This window comes from Babylonia areolata, chromosome 2, assembly GCF_041734735.1.
Source record: "Babylonia areolata isolate BAREFJ2019XMU chromosome 2, ASM4173473v1, whole genome shotgun sequence".
NCBI lineage: Eukaryota > Metazoa > Mollusca > Gastropoda > Neogastropoda > Buccinidae > Babylonia > Babylonia areolata.
This window is the reverse complement of record NC_134877.1, coordinates 16,336,156-16,356,707: the sequence shown is the minus strand read 5'-3', so window position 1 is coordinate 16,356,707 and position 20,552 is coordinate 16,336,156. Positions and strand designations below refer to the sequence as shown.

General features: G+C 39.6%; 2 protein-coding genes across 2 annotated transcripts in view; one reads left to right on the top strand and one right to left on the bottom strand.

The window, feature by feature from the left end:
- LOC143279242 (cullin-2-like) overlaps positions 1 to 1,177 on the bottom strand; it is a 31,593-nt gene extending 30,416 nt beyond the window's left edge. Inside the window, exon 1 of the mRNA XM_076583334.1 lies at positions 1,124 to 1,177. The gene's annotated coding sequence lies outside the window, so the exon portion shown is untranslated. The remainder of the gene's footprint in view (positions 1 to 1,123) is intronic.
- Positions 1,178 to 1,246: 69 nt separating this feature from the next.
- Positions 1,247 to 20,552, top strand: part of LOC143298631 (sperm-associated antigen 1-like) — a 30,815-nt gene continuing 11,509 nt past the window's right edge. Inside the window, exons 1-15 of the mRNA XM_076611514.1 lie at positions 1,247 to 1,300; positions 2,683 to 2,820; positions 5,896 to 5,970; positions 7,562 to 7,646; positions 8,269 to 8,415; positions 9,486 to 9,559; positions 10,402 to 10,517; positions 11,001 to 11,059; positions 11,652 to 11,751; positions 12,412 to 12,489; positions 13,408 to 13,514; positions 14,207 to 14,690; positions 15,076 to 15,437; positions 16,676 to 16,889; positions 18,891 to 19,062. Of these exons, the coding sequence (XP_076467629.1) occupies positions 2,693 to 2,820; positions 5,896 to 5,970; positions 7,562 to 7,646; positions 8,269 to 8,415; positions 9,486 to 9,559; positions 10,402 to 10,517; positions 11,001 to 11,059; positions 11,652 to 11,751; positions 12,412 to 12,489; positions 13,408 to 13,514; positions 14,207 to 14,690; positions 15,076 to 15,437; positions 16,676 to 16,889; positions 18,891 to 19,062 (2,201 nt within the window). The 5' untranslated portion in view covers positions 1,247 to 1,300; positions 2,683 to 2,692. The remainder of the gene's footprint in view (positions 1,301 to 2,682; positions 2,821 to 5,895; positions 5,971 to 7,561; positions 7,647 to 8,268; positions 8,416 to 9,485; positions 9,560 to 10,401; positions 10,518 to 11,000; positions 11,060 to 11,651; positions 11,752 to 12,411; positions 12,490 to 13,407; positions 13,515 to 14,206; positions 14,691 to 15,075; positions 15,438 to 16,675; positions 16,890 to 18,890; positions 19,063 to 20,552) is intronic.

Genomic DNA, 20,552 nt, shown 5'->3' with positions numbered 1-20,552 from the left:
GATTATATTCACATTTCTTCCCCTCAACTCCTCTGTGTGACTAGCACTGTGATACTGATAGTGAATGTCCATGCCTTGTGAACACTACTCGTTCTGTCTTGAAGGGGAAAATTGTAGATACTGTCACAAATTCACAACCCAAAGCAGTCAGAATTTAATGTTGAGAATGACCCATTTTCATTGATTTCATGGTTAACAGCTGAAACGACCCATGGTGTCACATGGCAATAGTGTGCTGAACCAGACCTAAAACTATAGTCTTTTGAGGGACAGTAGACAGTCAACAGAAGCTGAAGTACTATGAATGTCACTCTCAGTGAAAGGCTAGTTTGCTTTTTCTCACCAATAATCTTCTTCTTCCACTTAACGACCAACATCAGTATGCTGATGAAAACTGTCATGTTGTGGGAAGCTGCAGTTGGGCCCAGTTTTGCTGGGCTTCCGAGGGATGTTCTGTTAACTGAAAGGGGAGACGGGGCACAGTCCACTGGTGTGTTCGCATCTCCAGCTAGGCCAGTCCGGCTACTGTAGTGGTCCCCGCGAATACACCCGACCGGCACAGCCCTTCTTCATCATCATCCATTTGACGGCCACAATCGTCATGTCGATTACCCTTGCCTTCTACGACACTACCAAACAGTTCTTACGCCTATTTGTTCATTATTATTTCTCTTAATCTACTTTTATCAATACAGTCAGTCTGTGAGTGTGTCTGGTACACTGACACATGTGGCTTTTTCAATTTTTCTTTGTCGAGTTTGAAAATCCGGGTGGGGGATCGAAACGAAAAACGGGTAACATACATGAATCAAAGCTCTTTATCAGCATGACCTAAAACCTAAAACAGAAAGTTTAAAAGCCACAAAATGCAACTATGGATAGTATCTTATGATTCACAATGAACGCAATCTTCACTTGCCTCAAGACAGCGAGACGATGTCTTGCTCCAAAAATTACGATGTCCAACTGGGATTCAACTTCGATTATTTCACAAGGCAACATAATATTCACCATTTATGACACAGACATTCTACATAAATAATCACGGTATCTGTAAGTCTATGCATCAGTTGGTCTACAAGTAAACAAACTCTCAGATTCACTCTCATTTCAAGTATCTTACCTCTAGTTGCCTGCGTTGAGAGAACACACAAATGAGCACGCCGCCATGTTCAATTTAACGCGTGATGAGAGAATACGAGACTTCAGATTCTCGTTTATGAACTGCTTCCTGTGTCCGGCTTGGAAACCAAACGTGACAGGAAACTTCTGTGACAGTGTGAGATTGTAATACTTCGAGGTCAGTTGCACACTGAAGTGATTCATACAGAATGAGGAATTCAGGGTCAGCTAAAAATGATAAGTTTCTAGAAACTAGTGTTTTGTTCAAAGCATTGCTGCACGTTTTTCTTCGTTTTACATTGTGTTGTCAACTGATTTGGTTTTATCCTGCAACCAGTGACTGTTTCAAGACTAAGATTTGCGTTCATGTTTCCAGAACACACGATCTTACCCCTCATCGGTTTTATTCATTTGTAGTACAGGGAATGCTCGAGGAATGAAGTAAACATGAATGTACGCGACAGTTAGAAAGGGTGCCGCTACCAGTGATAGATGCCATGAGCATGGAAATACTTGTGGCTATTAGATTACCGGTTTCAGTTTCAGTTTGACCATCCGAAATTCGACGTTCGCTGAAATGGCCGCTTACTTTTGCTTTCAAACTCAAAGTTCATCCACTTGTTGTTATATTTCTAGTGACTGAATCTAGTTGAGTCGACAAGTATGATAATGAGATGTTGCTATTTGAACATTAGTTTCCGTTGGACACTCAATCTCCAAATAATTATAATTGCTCAAATGGTCGCCCACTTTTGCTTTGTTTGTTCCCCTTCATGTTCAAATAAGTCATGAGCATGGAAATGATATGTGACTATTTGAATTTTTTTTTTAAATGATACACATTACTAGATTAATTTGACTTTGTTGTACAAAGTGACATATAATATATCCCTGGCAATATCCATATTTTTTCCATTTCTTCCCCTCCACCCCACTATGTGACTGATGGAGTGAATGTCCACGCTTTGTTGTGAACACAATTCATTCTGTCTTGAAGGGGAAAACTGCTGATATTGCCTGTCTCTCTTGTTGTGCTCACAGATTTTGCTAATTCCAACCATCTTGCAAACAAGTACAATATCTCAAACACAGCCAGACACCTGCACACGATCCAATCCTTAACCCTCTACACCCACACACATACACAGGGAAACAAACAGCTAGAATCAGTGAATTAAAGAGCCCCAGGATGGCTTGGTTGTATTATTCTGTGTCACATTGTGTAAAAAATTTATTAGTATATATCTGTCAGTCATAAACTTACAGAAAGTTGGGTAAAAGGGTAAATTTGAAAAAAAAAATGACGAGGAGAAGTTGGTGCTATTGAGAATTAAATTTTTTTCTGTGGTTTGGCTGTTCTGTTTATATTATGATGGTTACAAATCTTGATTTACAAGTGTGCTTGTGTGAGTGGTGTGTGTGTGGGTGGGGAATGTTGAACTCTGAAATAAAGAAAGAAAAATTAGAAATTGGATCCTGGATGTCGGTGACTTTGTTAGTGATTTTTAACAGTGTTTGAGTAATTATCAATTTTTATTTGAATTTTTGTTTAACTTTCAGCACAATCACAATGACTCAAGATTACTACAAGGCAGAGACAACAAAGCGATATGATATTCCACTGGCCCATCTGGACTATGCTTACATCAGGGACTGTTCTGATGTTAAGGAACTGGAAAAAATTTTGAAAGTGTTACGGTAATCTTTTCTTGTACATTAGATATTAAAAACAGTGGCGGATGCAAAGATAACAAGGGGAGAAAAGAAGAAGAGAAAATATAGTAATTACACTTTATGATTCATGTCCATTACAAACCTTTTAATTTTGATTTGTTTAAATAGTCTCTCTCTTTCTGACTAGTCTGAGTGTCTCTGTCCTTGTCTAGACAGTCTCTGTGTCTGTCTGTCTGTCTGTCTGTCTGTCTCTCTCTCTCTCTCTCTCTCTCTCTCTCTCTCTCTCTCTCTCTCTCTCTCTCTCTCTCTCTCTCTCCTGTAATGCTGGTATCTTTTTGTTTGACTGTGTTTATTGATGCTTACAGTGCCGTGATGTATTGTTTGTAAAATAATGTTCACATTCCCATTCATAAGGGGCCTAGGCCTATACATGAATAAACCATCTCTCTCTCTCTCTCTCTCTCTCTCTCTCTCTCTCTCTCTCTCTCTCTCTCTCTCAGTGATTACGAGATTTTGAACAAAGGTAGGTTTTGTAAACAGTGTGTTACTATGTCATATGATATGTACAAATTGATGATTTGTGAACAGTTTATACAGTCTTGCATGATATTGATAAACTGTGAATGATAAGTCTGTAACTTCGTAGTGAGTGTAAATTAATCAAATGCTATAAAAGTGTTAGTAATAGACATCAACTTTATGAAATTAATCAAGTGTTGCATGGGATGAAGATTCAGGCAAAGTGACAAATATGATACCAAATTTAGTAAATAATGGTTTTGACATAATTGGAAGATAAAACTTTAGTTTGCAAAATTATTAAAATGTATGTACACACATGGTAAACTTTCATTAGTCATTTAGTGTGAAGAACGCAAGTGGCAATTGCTGAATTTGCTTTTTCCTTTTCCCTCTTTTTTTTAATTTTTTAATTTTTTTATCTAAATCTTTATGTAAAAAGGTTAGAAAAGAAGGGGAACAGAGAGGGGGATGATGGATGGATTGATTATGATGTTACACTCACTCTCCTCATACCAATAGAAAGGCCACATGGAGTGGTTTTTTTAGAGTGTTTACTTACTTTACAATACAGTACACACACACTAAGCAGTTTTTTACTAAGCAACTTTAAGCAACACACACTAAGCATAAGCATTTCCAATTAGCACAAGCAACGCCTAGATAAAGCAGCACACAGTAAAAAGTTCACCCTACACCTAAAGCAGCACACCTGGAACACAAGCACAAAAACAAAACCCCGGTCAGATGCAATCTCAAAAACTCCTGGGCATCACTGACATGAAAGGCCTATACACTCTCAGCACCTTTCACCACATGTCAACAGTATGCACTCCTCTCACACATAGATCTATGTGTAGTAAAAAGCTTCACTTCGCTTACCTGCCACCACCAGTGACATACCATGCTGTGCACCAAACATATGACTGACCAGTACAACCCTGAGTATTCAACTCATGTTGCGCATCATACAATACATACTGTGTGTTACCATGGCCCAAAGAAATCTCCTCATTGTCTTCACAAAGTGCCCCACTGACATAAATAAATGTATGGGAAATCATTACTATCAACAGCAAACTATGTGCAATAACATGGCACTGACCCTCAGTGCTCTCCCTGTTAATCAACTCATTAACCACATTACAATGTGCTTTCCCACTTTGTCTGAACAAGGTAAACCACTGACACATAGCACAACTCCTACACATGTTATCACAACTACCAACATGTCAAACATGCGTTCCACAACACTTGCTGTTAACCCCATGTGCACACACACATGAAAAATCCTCAACACACACTGACAGTGTTAATCTGCAAATCTGTCCACTTCACATTTAATGGACACCACCTAATATACAAAACAAGTAAGCAGTACATCAAAACCCACTGTAGGTGTAACAGAACCAAAATACTATACACACCTGCACCACACACACCATCTCCATGGCTTCTCATCTCTCAATGATTGCATTGTTTCCACGGTCAGTCAACAAATGACAATACACTTATATATCACTGCACTACCAGTTTTGAGAACGAGATATCTGTAACAAAATAGAAGGGGGTGGTGGGGGGAGGGAGGGACTCAAAAGATATAAGGCCAGTAGTTCCCTCCACACATTAACCCCTTTTCATTCAGCCACAACAATAAGCAAACTTAACACACTGGCTGTATAATGACACAAAACATGGTTTCCCAACACAACTAAGTTATCAAAACATGGAACCATTAATTCAAGTCGTGTACTCACAGCCCATCTAGGATTTCCTTCCACCTCACATTAGTCAGCCTGTGTCAGTTTTCAGTTCTTCTTGGAGACAACTAAGAATAAGCTGTGCTGACTGGTTTTATTCCCTTCCCACAACATACTGTGCATACTAATGCAAGCTACAACACTCACTCCCCCAACTGGTTGAACTGAAGTAACCAATCTTGGCTTGTCCTAATGACACTATTTGAATAACTGACAGATTCACTGACCGATCTCAATTCGTCCAGTTCAACAGTTTGATCTGATTCGCTCACAAAGCCTGTTTGTATACACATACTGTGACATGTTTACCAGTTTACGTCACAAAGAGATTGGGAAGACAGGACGATACAACTTTCGGCATGTTAGCCAGCCTGATCTAAGATAGATTTAGCATAAATTCCTGACATCCAACATCTGCATTAAACAATAAAATGTGAAACCTGAGGAAGGAAAGACGGGGAATGGAAAGGTGGGGTGCCTTAAGAGACAGACCGCTACACAGGAAACGTTCCCGCATCAGCATAAGTTGCCGGGCTGGCAAACCGGTTGCGCCATACATCAAACACACCTGGGCTCTGTGACCGAGTCAAATGACCAACAAGACAGAGGGACTTGGGTGGGTGGGGGAAGGAGAGCGGGGGTTTTGGACAGTGTCGGCACGACCTCAAAGACTGGACTTGGACTGGATGGAGCAGGGAAGGAGAAGATAAGAAAGGGGAGGGGGGAGGGAAGGGGGACAGAGTGCAGGTGGTGCTGGTGACACTGCTGGCACACTATAACATTTAATATATGATATGGGAATGAATTGTTTGGTTTCTAGGTCAGGAGATGAAGGGCATTACCCAGAACTGGAAAATGCAGCTGAAAAGAGACTGGAGGCACTCTGTCCCAAAAGGTCTGAATGTCTACAGGAATGAATCTGTGTCTACACAGTCTGTTACATGGTTTTCTTTTTCAAAGTTCTGTTGTTATTTTGTGTGTGTGTTGTTGTTAGGTTGTTTTGAGTTTGTTTTTTGTTGTTGTTGATTTTCTTTGCTTTGTATTTTGTTTATTTTTACCTGCATGTTCTTTCAGTAAATAAAAAAAATAATAATGTAGATTATCCATTTTGTCCTGCTAAGTGGACTTGCTCAGCAGAAAAAGGAGGACATACTGAGGGATTAGCTTATCTATTATATGAATGAGTTCACCAATTACCTGCTTTATATTTGCACTCTACTCTTTATTCACCTTCTCTTGTCATCCCATTTTTGGTAATCATTTTCAAAAAAGAAAAATGTTTACCTGCACTTATTTACGAAGCCCTAATTGTCCATGTGGCAGAATCAGTTAAGGGTTGGAGATTTTTTTTATCTCCCTGTTCAACATATGTGCATACCTGTTAGTGCCTGAACCCCCTTCATATGTATGTGCATGCATAAGATCAAATACACACATTGAAGATCCTGTAATCCATGTCACTGTTCGGTGGGTTATGGAAATCAGAACATATCCAGCATGCAACCCCCGCATACGGAGTATGGCTGTCTAAATGTTGGGGCAAATAAACAAAATGGTCAAACATGTAAGATGTTACATGTCTGTCTGAGTGTGTATGTGTGTGCCTGAAATCTTGGACGACACAGGAAATGAATGATGAGGGCCCAAAGGCAGCTGTCAGTCGGCTCTACCCAGGTAGGCAGCTTGTTGGGCAAATGACCCCATGTTTGTAAAACGCTAATAGCTTGGTCTCCGACTGAGGATAGGCTCTTATTTTATGATTATCCATATCATCAGTATCATCATACCTGACTTTGGTTTTGGGGATGATTAAAATAGGGGCAGAAAGAGAGGACTGGGCAGTGGCTTCCTTTTGCAAGCCCCAGACACAGTGGATATGGATTCACTGTCAGGATGGACACAAAATGCTATTGGACCATTAACCTAATGGGATAGGTTAACTTGAGTGAAGAGCACTGTATTACTCTTTTGATATTTTCCTTTACAATGTTTGTTGTTTAGAAAAGTCATTAGAATTGTGAATTATTTTATTGTAAACAAATTGTCTGTTATGATTAGAATCTGTTGAAAGTTATTAAATGGATTGATTATCATTACACTTTATTAAAAAGAAAAAGAAAAAAAGAGAGAGGTTTTGGTGGTTTGAAATCAATATCGTTGGCAGTTTGTGATAGTTAGTTTTTGTTCTTTGATATATAGTTTGACCAAATAGTGATGATGGTGGGGGGTTTTTTGTTGTTGTTTTTTGTTTTGTTTTGTTTTTTTGCGTTTTGTTTTATTTAATCAGTTTCAAACAGATGGTATTATGTATATATGTGTTTTTGTTTGTTTTCTTATATTTTTGTTTTTTGTTGTTGGGTTTTTTCTGTTGTTTTTTTTTGGGGGGGAAGGTGTGGGGGTTAGGTGTGTGTGTGGGGGGGGATTCGGGGATGGTGGGATATATATTTGTATCTGTATTTGGTGAAAGAATATTCATTCTTTTGCAGTCGTGTGCTGCGGAAGGAAAATCCAGCTCTGCGAGCAAGTGATTTAGACAAACCGGAGCAGGAACATCTTAAAAGTGAACTGGAGGTACTGCTGAATCCTGAAATGTCTTTTGTTCACAGTCCAGACTGAACAGATTTTTATGCCTCTCATCCATGTTATAGTATCAGAAAATTATGCAAATTGTCATGGGTTTTAAATGTATCTGACATTCACTTTCATTTGAAAAAAAAGTGTTTGACATAGCATTCCACCTGTTAACTTTTGTGTTGATTAATAGAGAGTGGTGTATTCTGAGGACTGGGAAGATATTTTTCTGAGAATTTATACCAGCAGAAACTGTTGTAGCTAGTATCTGTCATATTGCTGCTGACAGCTTCCATTTGTTTGTCAAGACTTAACAGGTGAGATGAACATTATTTCTTATTCTGTTATATGTTGGGGCATGACCATATGTTGGTAGGCAGATGTTGGGTGTATGGAAAGGGGGGTGAGGTCATAATGAACATTATGTAAGAATGAATACTTGGCATGATTTCCAGTTCTTTTCTTTATATTTTGGGGAACATTATACGCAACAGCCAGAACTGCAGTATTAGTTATGATTAGAACTTTGGAAAGTCTCTTTTACAACAGATGCAAACACTGTAGTCGTATTTTTTTTAAAAAGAAAAAAAAATGACAAGTTCTTGATGCATGCTGCGCACAGACGTGGAAAAGCGACATGGAAAACAAGGAAAACGTGCTTGGCACCAGTGCCGTCAGCAAGAGAGTCGGAGCAGAGGAAATTGCTTTTGAAGACGATGACAGCCTGCCACCCGTCAGGTCCGGCAAAGTCATCTCGACGGATGGGAAGGTGAGGGTGTGGAACGTGAATTGTGGGCTGCGAGAACTGGTTGATGATGATGGTAGCAAACATGGCCTGTTCAAGTGCTAAGTGTACCAAATGACCAACACTGACTTGGTTTTTACTTTAAGTACATCTTTTTCTTTGCAAAGAAACTTTTTTTCTCCTTTTTTTTTTTAAATGCAAGTAAGATGTTTAGTATTAATTTATTTCAGATTCCTTTTGCATGATTTCTTCTTTTTTTTCTGTGGGTTTGTCTGGAAATGATCTGTGTGTTTGTGTGTGTTGTACCAGGTCATGTTCTTTGCATGAGGTATTCCAGGTGATTTGAATTGAGTGCAGCAGCCGCAACATATCATGCACCGTTTCCTTGCTGTCTGTTTGCCTTAAACTGAGCAGTCAGATCAAGTAATAAGGATAATAGTGAAGTACAAAAATGGCCGACTGTTGCTGCTGTTATGTACCTCCTAGTACTGCTGCCACTGCTTATGATGGGAGTTTTTTTTTCTGTTTCTTTTGATGCCCTGTTATGTGCAGTGTGTCCACTGTACAACTGTTTAATGCTACTAAAAAGTAAAATGTCATGATATAGGGATCACCAATCAAAGAAGCGCCTCGGCAGAATACATTAGGCATTGGACTTGCGTACCAGGGTTCATCAGTGATCAGGATTCAAAGCCCCGCTTCGGCATGGTGTTGTGTCAGTGGGAAAGACACTTCACTCCCATTTTTCCTGACTCCACCCGGGTGTGAATGGGTACCTGACTTTTGTTGGGGAAAGTGAAAATGGCGGAACTAGAGGATAGGGCCCCTTCTTCCTTTGCTGTGCCCTAAACATAGTGGATATTAATTCACTGCCCCAATGGCTGTGCTTTGGGACCTTAACGGGGTTTTTTTTTATAAGAATCATTTGTGGACTGGGATTGAGATGAGGCTGTGTGTTTTTGCTGTTGGTTGGTTTTCATTTCGGATCTATGGTCTTTGGTGTACCTTGAATGTTTGTTGTTTGTTTCTTCTGGCAGTCACTGTTACATACGTATGAAAAAAAACGAAACAAAAACGAGTTGGTGATGTTGTAGGTGAAGGAACCGGAGCCAGTTGGTGGTGCTTCTAAGAAGAAAGTCTTACCTCGCAGCTACAAGGAATGGGATAAGTATGTAATCTTGTTTGTTTCTTTTTTTTTTTCCTTTTTTTTCTTTTAGCTGTCAAGGATTCCTCAGTCCTTAACATTATATTATTATTTTTAATCTGTGTATGAATAGCTTTCATGCAGGTTTTTTTGTGTGGCATTGATGTATTTCTTGTCTTTTTTTGTCTTTTTTTCTTTCTTTCTCTTTTTTTTTTTTTTTTTTTTTTTTTTTTAATCTGGGGATAATAAATGAATTGGAAGGGCTGACATCCTGAGCACAGTTAGTCACTTGCTTTTAGGATCTTAATGATTGTCATGATCTGTGTTGTTTTGCAAGTCAGGGTTTGTTTTTTGTTTTGTGTGTTTTGGGGGTTGTTTGGTTGGGGTTTTTTTTTTCAGATGTGACAGAGTTTTGTGTTTAATTTAATGCAATTGTTCTTTTTTTTCCCTACTACTTAAATGAAGCTGTCCTGATATGGCCCTGTGTGATGTGCAGTTGGCTGGACAATTATGCAACAATGTCAAATATCTTGAAGAATTAAAATATACAAAGACTTAAAATTTGTGCATAAATTTTTCATCTAAGCTGTGCTATCTTCGCTTGGTTATATATCTTGTTCCCCCCAACCCTCCCCCCCATCCAAACACCACCACCCCCAAGCACAAAGTGTAGGTGTACATGTTGAACTTGAAGTGATGTGATCTTTTTTTCTGTCTGTGAATCTATTCTGTCCTGTAAATCCAGTGATGCTGTGCAGTTTGTAAATGTTTGACAAGATAGCTCACGAGAATGTTTTCAGCCCTGGTGAGCTGTGGAATAGACTACAACAGGAATCATTTTCACAGATGTTATTGGTGTTGTACAGGTTTGATGTCGACAAAGAACTGGGGAAAACAGACGAGGACAAAGCTTCTAAGGAAAAGACACCTCAAGTGTCAACTTTTAAGCCTGATGGAATCACGTCAAAAATTGATACAAAGGGTAGGTTGCCTGTTGGTGGTGGTGGTGGTGGTGGCGTTTTCAGCATTTACACAGACTAAACATTGGACGATCTTTAAAAAGCTTTCAGTATTTTGTCATAAAGTTTGTATACCAACACACATGCTCACAGTTATTGACTTGCACATGCATGCACACACACACACATTCGCAGATGTGCATGCACACACATACATAAACATGAATGCTTATAAACAAACACATGCATGCATGCTCATGCTCACACACACACACACACACACACACACACACACACACACACACACACACACACACACACACACACACACACACAATCAACATGTTTTATTGGATGTTAACTTGTCTTTTTTACACAATTGTTTTTACACACACACACACACACAGAGACACACACACACACACACACACAAAGCCTCTTTAGATGGTGAATCAGCAGTGCAAGATGATGTGAAAATGACTTACTGTATGTTACTTTGGTCCCAGGTATGAGCGATGAAGAGAAGAAAGCCAAGGCGATCCGAGAGAAGGACAAAGGAAATGAGGTAATGGACTTTTTTTTTTTTTGATTAAGGAGTGCTTGGGAAGAAGAGGGGATGGAGTTGTCTGACTGCTGTATGTGTGGATAGGGTTCTTGATGTTCCAACCTGGATGAGGAGACCTTGATTTATGGTAGAGAGGGCAGGGGAGGGAATTGTGGTAAGAATGAAAGGGTCAGTCAAAAGTGATGGAACAGAATATCAGATTGCTGCTGTTGTATTTACAGAATATTATGAAAAGGCACATAATGTGCGTGTGTGTGTGTGCACATGCATGTATAAACACAGTTGTCAAACTAAGTTCCTGCTGTACTTGAGTTTGTGTTTGATTTTCAGTATATGTGTGTATGTCTTTTGTGTGTACTGTTCCCCCACAATATTCCTTGTGACCTTGTTACTCTTGTAATAAAAACATTAAGTTTCTGCACATTCCTATATATTTTGCATGCAGTATGTTGGTAATGTGTTTCACTTAAAGATGGTTGTATTTAAAAACTAAAGACATGTATTACAACTTTACACGTTCTATCTCTTTGAGCATGTGTTCAGGTAGAGTGCTTATGAATGTTGTTTACATCCAACATCTTCTTTGTTTCAGGCATTTTATGCCCATGATTATGAGGAATCAATTGTGTATTACACTCGTAGCATCTCCATCTCGCCGCTTGCTGCCACGCACAACAACCGTGCTTTAGCTTGTAAGATCTCTGGCTTTATCTCTGTCTCAGTCTCTCTCTCTCTCTCTCTCTCTCTCTCTCTCTCTCTCTCTCTCTCTCTCTCTCTCTCTCTCTCTCGTTTCATCTTTCTCTGTCTCTGATTGCCATTTGAGTAAAGGCACCACCCCCCTTTACAGAACATGTCCAGAAAGTGATGAGTTTGCATAATATGTTTATTTTCAATGAATTTATCTTACTTCAGCAAAATTGTCCTGTTCTTTGTTAATGTAGATAGACCAGAGAGGTTGATTTTGTTGTAGTCTGGTTTCTGCCTTCTTTCAGTTCTGAAAAATGAGCATCGAAATACTTGATGAAATTCATCACCTACATTATCTAAATTGCATTTAATTAACATCTGTGTGTTTTTTTATCTCTCTGTTTCCCCACTTGTACATGTACATGCATGCTCTTGCACACACAGGCACACACATACACACATTCATACATACATGCATAATCTTTGACAAACATATGCACTAGATATACACTCACATGCACAGGCAGATATCTGTAATAATTGTGCCCTTTTTCCTTATATATCATCAGTCTTTCTTGGATAGGTGGATGGAGGCGAATAGGGATTGTTAAACATTACTGACTATGGACTGGAATTTATGATAACTGTTTTTAATTTGTCTACAGACTTGCGGTTATCTGAATGGAATAAGGCCATAGATGATTGCAACTACGTACTTGCTCAGGAAAAACAAAACATTAAAGGTGAGACCTATGTGAAGCAAGGATGGATGCACTTGATTCATTTTATGAGAAGTAAAATATGGCAGAATTCACCGATCTGGTGATGTGAGTTTAACGCGGCGATAGCCTTGAGATGACCTTAGTGGTCGGCGAGGCTCTAAGCACCATAATTTAATTTAATTTAAAGGTGATATGAGTGCGGTAGAAGTCCAACAGACCCCAGTAGTTAACTCTCTCCATACGAACGGCGAAAAGAGGCGACGTTAATAGCATTTCACCCCAATTACCATCATCAAAATATTGCAAGAGAAAGGCTCTTATACTGAAGAGGTGAATGTTGACAAAGAATACCACAATTCTTACGACGGAAGCTAAAGGTTGGGTCATTCAGACACCCACTGGACATCCGAGGTGTCTGTCGTACTGAGTGAGTTAATGGTTTCATTCAGTTTCTGCGAGTATTTATGCACAGGCTAAACAATTCAATGACGAAAGAACATTTCATTGCTGGGACCTTTATCTTACTTCAAACTCTTGCCACGAGAGTGAACTGGTTGGTTCATTCACTGTCACATGTAATGAAATTTGAAGCCTCAGGACTGAAAAGTGATCATAAGATATTATCACGTTCCAAGCACAAGTATCGTTTATGACGACTTCCAAATGCATTGACAGAAGGGGGAATTGTTTTGTACTTGTCAACAAAATGATTATTTGTAAACTTTCTGAGATGACTGTTATGAATCTGTTGAGCATTTGCTGATGTTTGTTCATGGAAAAGTAGCATAGATGTGCATGTTTTGACTTTTTAAAATTTTTTTATCGTTGTTATGGTTTTGTTGTTAAGTCACTTTTTTCACCCAAGTCTTTCATCCAGATCATTATTAGCTTATCTGTAGTGTTCATCCTGTCAAGTGCCTCCCTGTGGTTTTTCTGCAGCCTTGTTGCGTCGTGGCACAGCCTACAAAGGCCAGAAGGATTACGTCAGGGCCCGTGCTGACCTGGACGTTGTGCTCAGCCTTGAGTCCAACAACAAAACTGCTCAGGTGAGGATCGATTTGGTGGTGGTGGTGGTTAACGTGGGATGAGATGATCTTTTTACGCTTTTTCAATATTTTCATCTTGGCTTGAATTTTACCTGGATTGTGCAAGGTGCAAGTGAATTGGCATTGTTTTAGTCGACCATTTGACATTGTTTTGTGTTCTCTCTGACTGGTTATAAGAGCTGACAGGTATTCAACCCTGAAATGGCCATTTTGCGGTTGACTGGGCTATAAACAACATGATTTAATTTGATTTAATTGATTATGGTGGTGGGCTGAGGGGCTGCTGTGTGTCAGAAAGCAAATGGGGGCCCTTGATTTTGAAATGTGTGCAGTGTGGTAAAAATGTGACATATAGATGTCAAAGAAGAATATGATGTGTTATGCTTCCACCCCCCCCCCCCCCCCCCAAACCCCCATCCCTCCATGTACCCCACAAGTGCATGTGTCATTGTTAAGATGCATATGATTTTTAAGTCATTCTCACTGCTTCATTGTCACTCTTTTTGTTTTGAAAACATTCCAGCAGCTACACTGTCACTTTTGTTTTCTCTTTGTCTGGCTTCCTTTCTTCCCCCCCTCCGCTCCCCCTCTTCCCCAGACCCTTTCTCCCCACATCTCTTCTGCTCAGCTCCAGGCAAATGAGACGAAACTAAGTTGGTTTGTTGTTTTTTGTTTTGTTTTCCTGGTAAAAGAACCTGCTGAAGGAGATCGGCACCCTGGAGAGCAAGGCCAAGAAAGAGGCGGAGGAACGCAAACCGAAAGGTCGCCGCATGGTCATCGAAGAGGTGGATGGCAGTGAGGAGGAGGAGGAGGAGGAGGAAGACGTTGAGGAGATTGTTGTGGAGAAGCCAGACAGTGAGAGAAAACCCACTGCTGTTGTGAATGGCTACTCAGAGAATGCCAAGGCAGCTGTGTCCTCTGAAAATGCCAAGGCCCCCGTGTCTTCTGAGAATGCAAAGGCAGCTGTGTCCTCTGAAAATGTGAAGGCCCCCGTGTCTTCTGAGAATGCAAAGGCAGCTGTGTCCTCTGAAAATGTGAAGGCCCCCGTGTCTTCTGAGAATGCAAAGGCAGCTGTGTCCTCTGAAAATGCAAAGGTACCAGCATCCACTGAGAATGCTAAGGTACCTTCATCCGCTGAGTCAGAACCAATGCACCAGACTGATAAAGTACTTCCAGGTGATGTCTATGTGAGCGTGTCCCATGCTTTAAGGTGTGTGCTTGTGTGTATGCGTACATGCCAGTGGTGCGTGTGTGTGTGTGTGTGTGTGTGTGTGTGTGCGCGTGATTCCTGTTTGAAAAGAGAGTGCAGAGCATGCTGCTCACAATGAAAGAAGCTGATTGACTTCTGTGCATGTACTGTTGGGCTGCTTTCTTTTGGTGGAGGATGTAGAGGAGTGTTCAAATCCTACAAGTCTTAGTTACAGTTTTTGGGTTGTTGTTTGTTTATTTAGAATAATCAGTATTTGGTTTGGTGTGTGTATGTGCATGTGCGTGTGTTTTGCTGAGAGTCTCATTCAGTACTTACCGTTCACTGACTGGTCTCTGGTGTTGTTCCATACAGCAAAACCAGCGCCAGACGCAACAGACGACACGATGCCAGAGGTCCCCAAGGACCCCAGTGCCTGCAAAGGTCCCACCATCACCACCACCAGCAAGGACATTTGGGAGGAGGATGAAGTACGGTCGGCACCAACTCCTGAACTCAACTCGGCCAGTCAGAAACCCAAGCCCACGCTGGTGGCCACTAACATTCTGTCTGGTGAGGCCGGTGTGGCTCCCAGTGGTATAGCGAACGCCAGTGACGTGTCTGCTCAAAACACCGTGGCCTCTGGAGATGCTGACCAGGCCAAAATGACCCCCACTGGGGCGGGAGACTCCTCCACCCTTGGTGCTGGTGGGGAAACGGGAGAGTCTCCAACGCCTGTGCGTGCCTTTTGTTTCATTTTGTTGTATATTTTAATGTATTCACTTATGCCTGTACATGTCTTCGCTATGTTTTGATGTGTTGACTTATACCTGGACATGTGTTTGTTATGTTTTAATATGTTGACTTAGATACCTGTACATGTCTTTCATTTCGTTTTGTTAAGTTTTATTGTATTGATTTATACCTGTACATGTCTTTCATTTCACTTTGTATGCTTTGATGTATGACTTCTACCTGTACATGTCTTTCATTTCATTCTGTATGCTTTGATGTATGACTTCTACCTGTACATGTCTTTCATTTCATTCTGTATGCTTTGATGTATGACTTCTACCTGTACATGTCTTTTGTTTCGTTTTGTTGTATTTGAATGTCTTTATTTTATTTGGTTGTTTTGTTTCATTTCTTGATAATGTTTTACAAAGACCTAGTAGGGTAGGCTCTCAAGGCCTGATCAGTGCGTTGGGTTTATACTGTTTGACATCTGTTGGGGTTTTTTTTTCTTCTTCTTTTTTTTTTTTTTTTTTTTTTTTTTTTTTTTTTTTGTTCCTCCAAAGCAGATGTGATGTAGTGCATAGGAAGCAGTCCACACACTTTGACAGCTCCTTAAAAACTTCAATTCAGCTCAACGATATTCTGATTTTCGGGATGTATGAATACCACACAAGCCTGTGGTGTTTGAATCCTTTCTTACTCCATGTCTGCTACCTGACTAATAATTTAGCAAAGGTTTCTTTTTTTCTTTTTTTTCTTTTACAGATGGTTGATACAGTCTTATTACATACCCCATACATTGATTCACCCAGTTTTTGCTCCCCTTCTATATGTACACCTGTATGTCTTGATTACGTGTACATTTTCTAAAAAGATATAGGTATGTCCCATTTTCTAAAAAGATATATGTATATCCAAAATCAAACAAGTGAATGTGATTGCTTACCATATTACACCTTTGAAATGAATGAAAAGCAATAATAATTACCAAATGTGATGTGAGACTATGTTTGTTTATTTATCTATTATATTTTATTTTATTTTATTTTATTTTTTGTACATATTTTTACGTCACTTAGTTTTAAATTTGTGCGTCTTATTGTAAAGCGCAGTGAGCCCCATTTGAGATGGGAGTTCTGCGCTATGTAAGCCTGCATATTATTGTTATTATTACTATAAAACAATTTTTTGGGGGAAAAAACACACCAGAAACTCAGCACCTATGGCGGTCGGTGTGCAGGAGATGTCTGGAGAGGCGGAGGAGAAAGAGGAAGAGGAAGAAAGCGATGAGGCAGCAGAACCAGAACCAGAACATGCTCGTCCGGTTTTCGTGCAGAAGGCGTTCCCCGCAGCAGAGGCGGCACTACGAGAGAAGGGCAACAACCTGTTCCGAGCAGGGCAGTACGCTGAGGGCATTGAGGTGTATGGGAAGGTCATCGATAAACTGGAGAAAGGTGAGTCACTGTTATGGCAGTGGGTTATTATTTTGCTTGTTTTTTTTGGTTTTTTATCTATAAGAATCATGGTGAAAATTGATATATTTAAGATGATTCATAAACTGGAGAAAGGTTTTCTTCTTGTTGTTGGGTTGTGGTTTTTTTATCCATAAGAATCATGGTGAAAATTAATATTTTTAAGGTGATCGATCAACTGGATAGTAATTGGTTTGTTAATGTGATGCCTCCTTCAGTCTTTGAGGGTAAGGTTGTTTATTTGGAAATCATGACTGAATATATCAGTAAGGAAAAATGAAAGCTGTTTTTCTTCAGTCTTCTACTTCACAGAAGGTTTGTTTTACCATCTGTGGTACTGACCAGCTTGACTGGAACATAGGGTTTTTGCAAATATCAGGCATCTGCTCGCTTTTTTTTTTTTTTAACAGCAGGTGTGGTGGAGCGTATTTGAATCAGCGTACATGTTTTCACACCACCTTGAAACTGAAACTGTTGGTACTGAGAGACCTTTCCCAAGCAGACTACCTAGAATATCTTTATTTTCCCCAGTAACTTAGGTGTTTGTTTTGTTGTTGTTTTCTTCTTTTTTTCCTTCTTTTTGACTTACTTGTGTAAACAAAGTGAGTCAATGTTTTAACCTGGTGTTCGGATGTCTGTGTGTCTGTGGTAAACTTTAACATTGCCATCTTCTCTGGGAATACATTGTCTGCCATACCAAATTTGGCTTAAACTTAGTATGAAAAAAATCTTCACAGTCATACCAATAACAGGTTGTAAGTCTCCCGAATTAAACCGTATTTCCTAATCACTAACAGTTTATTTCGTTTAGATGTGTTCCAAAATCCGAAATTTCTAAAACCAGCCTCCCACTGAGTTAGGTCTACTAGAATGTAGGTTGTGTTTGAAGACGATGACCACCTTTTTCTTGTTCACAATTAAAAGGAAAGAAATACAAATTCTGGACAGAACACATATAATGATACTAACTAGTTACACCATCGACTTGTTTACTGCATATAGATATTCTGAAGTGGATACTGAATTAACTGGAATGAACATAAAAGAAAAATTGAATCAATGGTTTCTTTCAGCCCATTGTAGACTGGTTCATCAGTGCAGATCTAGAGAGCTACCATGTGTTGGGGTGGGCTTGAAGCGGTGGCAACATCTCCTTTACCACCGAAATAAAAGAATGACCGAGATATGATAAAATACGCAAAAAACCTGACTTAAACGGCATTATTACGTCCACTACAATCACATCTATTTATCGCACAAAGAAGGAAACGTCAATATTGTTTTAAGTATTAAATTTAGTCGAATGACGTCAGATGTGCCACAGCAGTGTGGATTAGTCTGCTTGCTTCGGAACTTAACATGCATGGTTCAATCCTGCTTGCATGCCTTTTTTCTTTCTTTTTAATTATTTTTTTTTCTTCCAAGCTTGTTTTATATTTTTAATACAGAGCACTTTTCAGTGATTTTTTTTTATCTCTTTTTTTTTTCTCCTCATGATTCCTTTACTGGATAAAGGGAGAAGCATGAGTGAGTCTTGAAGGCTTTGACTCTTGTTTTTTGTTGTTGTTTTTTTTTATGAATTATTGAGCATGGCATTATGCAGAGGTCTCCATTTGCTTTCCCATGTTTGGCATTCATGTTAGGTGTGTGTAAGTGGAGAATTTGTTGTGTAGTGTTTTTCTTGCTCTCATTTTATAAATTATTAGTGATGTATAGACTGTGAATCTCTCTTTCCCTCTCTCTCTGTCTGTCTGTCTATCTGTGTGTGTGTGTATATATATGTAGAGAGATATATATATAGGTAGATATGTATGTATGTATGTGTGTGTGTGTGTATATATATATATATATATGTGTGTGTGTGTGTGTGTGTCTCTTGAGACAATGGCAGATTTGTAAGTCAGCCAGTGTGCAAGTACCTCCACTGCTGGTAAATAAAGTTGCATTTATTCACTCAGTCGTTCATTTATTCACCCCCATCAGTGGCGGACCAAACGGTGAACTTGTCACTGATGTACAACAACCGTGCTGCCTGCTACCTGAAGATCGGGGACTGTCAGGCGTCCATCAGGGACTGCAACAAGTCTCTGGACCTGGTGCCGCACTCCGTCAAGCCTCTGCTGAGGAGAGCCGCTGCTTACGAGGCCATGGAGAGGTCAGTGCTTTGTGTCTCCCTACTGTTGAAGGGGGTACTTTAACTTCTTGCCATGGACAGGTCAGTGCTTTTGTCTCCTTACTGTTAAAAGGGGGTACTTTAACTTCTGGTCATGGACAGGTCAGTGCTTTGTGTCTCCCTACTGTTAAAGGTGGTGCTTTGGCTTTTTTGGCTTTTTTTTTCCATTCACAGATTGTTGTTGTTTTTTCTTATATTCTTTCAAACCTCTGCTGAGGAGAGCCGCTGTTGATGAGGCCATGGTGAGGTCGGTGCTTTGTCCCCCTGCTGTTGAAGGTGGTGCTTTGACTTAAAAAAAAAAAAAAAAAAAAAGAATTTTGACTCATTGTTTGTGTTTTTCCTTATGTTCTTTCAAACCTCTGCTGAGGAGAGCCGCTGTTTATAAGGCCATGGTGAGGTCGATGTTTTTTCTCCCCAATATCAAAAAGTCTCCTTTGACTTTTTTGTGTCGTGTGTTTTTTTTATTCAGTTTCTTTTTGTTTTTGTTTTTGACTCACTTGTGTAAACAAAGTGAGCCTATGTTTTAACCCGGTGTTCGGTTGTCTGTGTGTGTGTGTGTGTGTGTGTCTGTGTGTCCGTGGTAAACTTTAACATTGACATTTTCTCTGCAAATACTTTGTCAGTTGACACCAAATTTGGCATAAAAATAGGAAAAATTCAGTTCTTTCCAGTCATCTTGTTTAAAACAATATTGCACCTCTGGGATGGGCACAAAAAAATAAAGAATGAAGCCTAATTATATGCAAACTGCATTTACTGTTATATTTATATTTTTTGTATTCTCTAAACTTGGCACTTTGACCTCTTATTCTGACACAACAACAAGAGGAGTCATTATTATCATTTTTTTGTTCAAACAGGAACTTCTTTTGCTAAGCATGGAATTTTTATTTATTTTGCAAACGTTTTGGTGCAGATAGTAAAAAAAGGGAAATTACTCTGTAATTAATGCTAGGGGACTTAATTTATCACAAGTGAGTCTTGAAGGCCTTGCCTCTCTTGTTTATTTTATAAAACCTCAGCTGAGAAGACCTGCTGTATATGAGACCATGGAGAGGTGAGTGCTTTTCCTCCCTGCCGTTAAAGAGGGTACTTTGACTTGGGGGTTTTTTTGGTTTGTTTTCTGGGGTTTTATATTCATAGTTTCTTTTTTGTTTTGTTTTCTCTTTTATTCTGTGAAAGCTCTGGCAAGGAGAACTGCTGCTGCTTATGAGGCCATGAGAGGGGTCAGTGCCTTTTCTTTTTACTGTTGAAGAGGCTGCCTGTGCTGCTGTTTTTGTTTTTCTATGTTTTTTGGTTGTTGTTTTTTGTTTGGTTGGTTGGTTGTTTTTTTATCTTTATCAAGGCATATCTGTCTCATTTCTGTATCTCTGTTTTCTGTTTTCTCCCAGTTGTTTTCCCTGCTAGAAGTCTGGCAGGCTGTCTGTCTCAGTTTGTGTTCCACCTTTCCCCTTGATCTCACGGTTGTCATC